At 25.5% G+C, this 4,419-nt stretch overlaps 1 protein-coding gene across 2 annotated transcripts in view; it reads left to right on the plus strand.

Moving 5' to 3' along the window:
* The window catches only part of LOC111036138 (putative fatty acyl-CoA reductase CG5065), a 22,653-nt gene extending 22,252 nt beyond the window's left edge, over nucleotides 1–401 (plus strand). For both annotated transcript variants that reach the window (XM_022318045.1, XM_022318046.1), the window contains exon 3: nucleotides 108–401. In XM_022318045.1, coding sequence (XP_022173737.1) covers nucleotides 108–386 — 279 coding nt within the window. In that variant the 3' untranslated portion in view covers nucleotides 387–401. The remainder of the gene's footprint in view (nucleotides 1–107) is intronic.
* The last annotated feature ends 4,018 nt before the right edge of the window (nucleotides 402–4,419 follow it).

Below are 4,419 nucleotides of genomic sequence, written 5' to 3' on the forward strand. Positions count from 1 at the left end.
CCCCCCCCCCCCGTAAATACGTTCTAGATCCGCGCCTGTCGTAATGATTATAATTTCAGTTTCTTCTTGTTTTAATCTTTCGTTTTTTTTTTTTAAAATTCTTTTAGATATTTGATTGGGTGAGGAAAAATCAACCCGAGTCTCTAAAAAAATTAGTGCCGATTAATGGTGATGTCACTAAATACGAACTTGGCATCAGCGCATTGGATCAAAAAACGTTAATTGATAACGTATCTATTGTGTTCCACTCGGCAGCCACCGTTAAGTTCGATGAGGCGCTTAAACTTTCGGTTGCCATGAATTTGTTAGGTACTAAACGATTGGTGCAGCTGAGCTACCGTATGACCAAGTTAGAGGTGAGTGCTACACAGATATATAGTTTCTAATTATCGTAAAAACTAGTTAAGTTAATAGTAGGTAACTTTAAGTTAACTGTTATTGAGCTTTTGTTTGTATTTAGTATATAAGTTTCAATAAAAACTATAAAAATTCATTGCAACGAAAAGACTATTAAAGGACGTAATAAAATTGTTTTAAACCTCACTTTAAAATAAATCGGTCATAATAATAAATTACTGTTTTGTAAAATTGTTGGTTATTTTGATTTAATCTGATAAAAAGTATCACTTTCATTATAATTTAAAATAGTTTGTGAAAACTAGAAATAAATATTTGATGAGATGGGTTTACCCTAGTCATTTCTAACATTTCGGATATGAAGAAAAACATTTTTAATCTCTTAATTTTTTTCAATGAAATACAATATAATTTATTAATGGATTATTCACATGTATTCGAAATACTAAGATAAACTAAACTTAGGGTTGGTATTAAATTGTAAGGTATTAAATATCTAAGTGTATATTTTCACATTTTAAAAATGATTTTGTGTAGAAGTCGCTTCAGTAGGTAGTTATTTCAGTTTTATAGAAAACAAAATACTAACTTGGAAACTATTTTACTTTTTATTAATTATAAACCGTATACAGTTCAGTAAGTACAAATGTAAATATTTAATTAAAATGTAAGGACTTTACTTTAGTTAGAACTCGTTATGGCAAATATAAGTTGAATATACTAATGAATTAATAACGAAATCAACTTCGGAATTAAAATACAATTGAATGATACGACTCACGGCAATTTTGGAAATCATAAATTATATTTTATAACATATGTTTTGGAAATTTTTAAAATTTTTTTTCCAAAAATTGTTTATAATAATTTAATTATGATTAACTAAGTTTGTACATCGCTTCAAAACTGTGGTAAAAAATTTCATAATTTAATGCCTGGTTTATAACCACAGAAAACAATGCAAAATTAGAAGACGTGTATTTTAAAATATTAACTTACAGCAATACTTAGTCTTATACTGTATACATGAGGTGCATTGCTCAACGTAGTTTAACACACAACAAATTAAATTAAATTGTATTACATTTAACATTTCGGAACACCTAATATAATATTTCATTGTCAAATGGCCCAAACCTTAAAAAAAGTCAGATTGATGATAAAATATTTTTTTTCAGACTTATATTTAAATAATTTATTTAACAACCAAAAATTTCACATCTCTATGAATATGCGATTTAGTCGGGGATTTATCGTTTCCATTGGTTATTGTTCATATTAGCTAGTGAACTAATACTTAATGCATTATATATCAACTCGACAGCTATCGATTCTGCCGACTACTTCTCAAACTATCTACTTAAGTATCGATATCGCCTAGCGATAAATTTATAAAAAAATTTAAAACTCGCTAAAAAATCTACACTTCATTTATATATTACTTTTATTAAAACAATTAATACATAACACAATATGACAATGTAATTATGTTAAATGTATACCTAATACACATCATTTTTTATTTTTTTCAAATGGTATAAATACTGATATACATGATATTGGTTGGCAGGTAATGCAATAAACAAACTATCAAAACTTTTATAGTTTACAATTTTAAATATTTACAATTACTAGGGAGCTTTGTCCGCTGCTCGTTTCGCTCGTAAACTCCCAATACCCATGTCTTACGTTTTTTCATAGTACTTTTTGTCATAGATAGATTTTTTCTTTGTCAAATAACTTCTATAACCCTCTCTTCCTACCCACAATGATAAAATCTGTTATCTGTATGTTCTATACATAAAATATGTTAAAGAGAAAAAATTACGCAAGGAAAATTTTATATTTAGTGGTGGGTAAATTGGAAGTTATCATAGCCATTGTTCTAATGACAACTTAATTTTTATTATGAAAAATATAAATAAGATTCATGGACATTACATAATAAAATACAATTAATATTTTTATTACTATCATAATTATTCATAATGTTTAGAAGATGTAAATATGCAAAACAAATTGTAAATAATAACAGGAAGATATAATTATATAAAATTTATAACTTGGCGGAATCAATAATGACTGGATTCGTCTATATAGGCATGAACACGATATTATGACGGAATCAATAACTGCCTAAGTCGATACAAAATCGGCCATTTTGAGCACTATGCATTAACTGATAATATAGACTACTAAATTAATAATAAAGATAATAATCAACTAAATTATTATTGGCGTTCTCTTAAAATAATTGATTCTTAGGATGAGATATTCTAGCACTAAAAACAGCTCAAATACTGTACGAAAACCTATAATATAGGTAGTAATACACTAATAAAATTAATTATTCCTATAAAAATATTGAATAGTTAAATTAGTTAACTATTGAGTATGATCGATATTATTTTAGACTTTTATATACTTTCCGAGGTAATTATTTTCTCTACACTTTGTAATAAAAGTTACTATTTTTTTTCTGTTATTACTCATACAAATTATTTTATTTATTCAGTGTAAATGTAGCATGCAGGTACTTTGAGGGCAATTTGATGATAAAACATTTTGTTGGAAATAATATTGACATAGGTCAACATTCTCTGGACAGAGAATACATTTTTAGATTAACACAAGTCCAGGGAAGGTGGAATTTATAAATCAATACATTGAAAAACAAATTAATTTAGTGATTATGTGTATAAAATCTATACAAAGGCTACATTTACAAATCTTAATTAGTTAATGGATGTATAATGTATACGGTCTTTAAATGGTTATGGCAGTTGTAGGGTATGTATATGATTTATTACAAGAAGTCGGAAATGTTTGAATTGACATTTCTTTAATAAACTTTAGATTGTGTCGTAAGAAATATATTTTTAGACATTAAAACTTTTAGTACCTGATTGAAATTACTTGTATGTAGTCGTTAATAAACTATAGATCATTGAAATATAAATGAAAAGTGGCAAAGTAGGCAACCGCTCTGCTGAACTGTAGGTGTTGAGTGTACTTCGCCATTGAAGAGTAAATCACTGTAACAAAATATGTGTTAAATTTGAATTCAATGATAAATCATTGAGTACAAAACAAATTCTGAGCGAGGACTTTAATCTGTCAGCCTACATTACGAAGTTTATTTTATGATAAATATATTATATTGCAATTAAAGTAATTTATTTTACTATTATGCCTAACACCGTATAGGTTAAATTAAGTTTTTCCATAATATTTCATTTAAAATGTGATTTTGTGTGTAAAAGACAATAATATACATTAAACATTCCAAGTACCCACGATTATATTTTTAAATAACAAAAAAATACCTAAAATCTTTATTCTCTGTCTAAATACCTATCTAATTTAATTTGAATTTTAATCTAAAATGTCTATAACTACTAAAATTAATATATTTTGGATATTATACAAATATATTGTGCTAATATATTTTTTGCATTAATATTAACTACCTCTTTAACTTGTTTAAATTTTTCAATTCTGAACTACAAAAATTAAACATTTTATAAATACCTATTCAACTACAAAATAATATGCGAAATTACACGATTCTTACGAATTTCTAAACTATAACTTTAAACGATTTAAAAAAAAAAATATTGTGACTAAGAATTTTCAATATTTTTCTATTAATATATGAGTATAATATTGTGAATAATCAATTATTAAATTTTGAAATTTTTAACCTATCGAAATATTTTTGATATATTCTAGAAAAAAAACTAGAAAATGTCTAAAATGTCAAACGTCTACGAACATTTTTACCAACACTTACAAATAATTAGGATTATTCAAATGTCAATCAAAATATTTAATCAATTTATTAAAATTACTTAAAGTATTAACTTAAAGATGGAAGTTTAATAAAAGCTCGTATTTTTTTTACCGGCATTTAAAAAAAAGTTTAGTTTAAAGCTATATGCATATATATATACCTATAAGTAGATACATTTTTAATGAATGTTTGAAATTCAATTTTTGACTACATTGGATATTTAAACGCAGGTATAATTTGCTCGATATACATATCCATTGAGTTGATAT

The sequence above is a fragment of the Myzus persicae genome, unplaced genomic scaffold (genome assembly GCF_001856785.1).
Source record: "Myzus persicae strain clone G006 unplaced genomic scaffold, MPER_G0061.0, whole genome shotgun sequence".
NCBI classification, from domain to species: Eukaryota; Metazoa; Arthropoda; class Insecta; order Hemiptera; family Aphididae; genus Myzus; species Myzus persicae.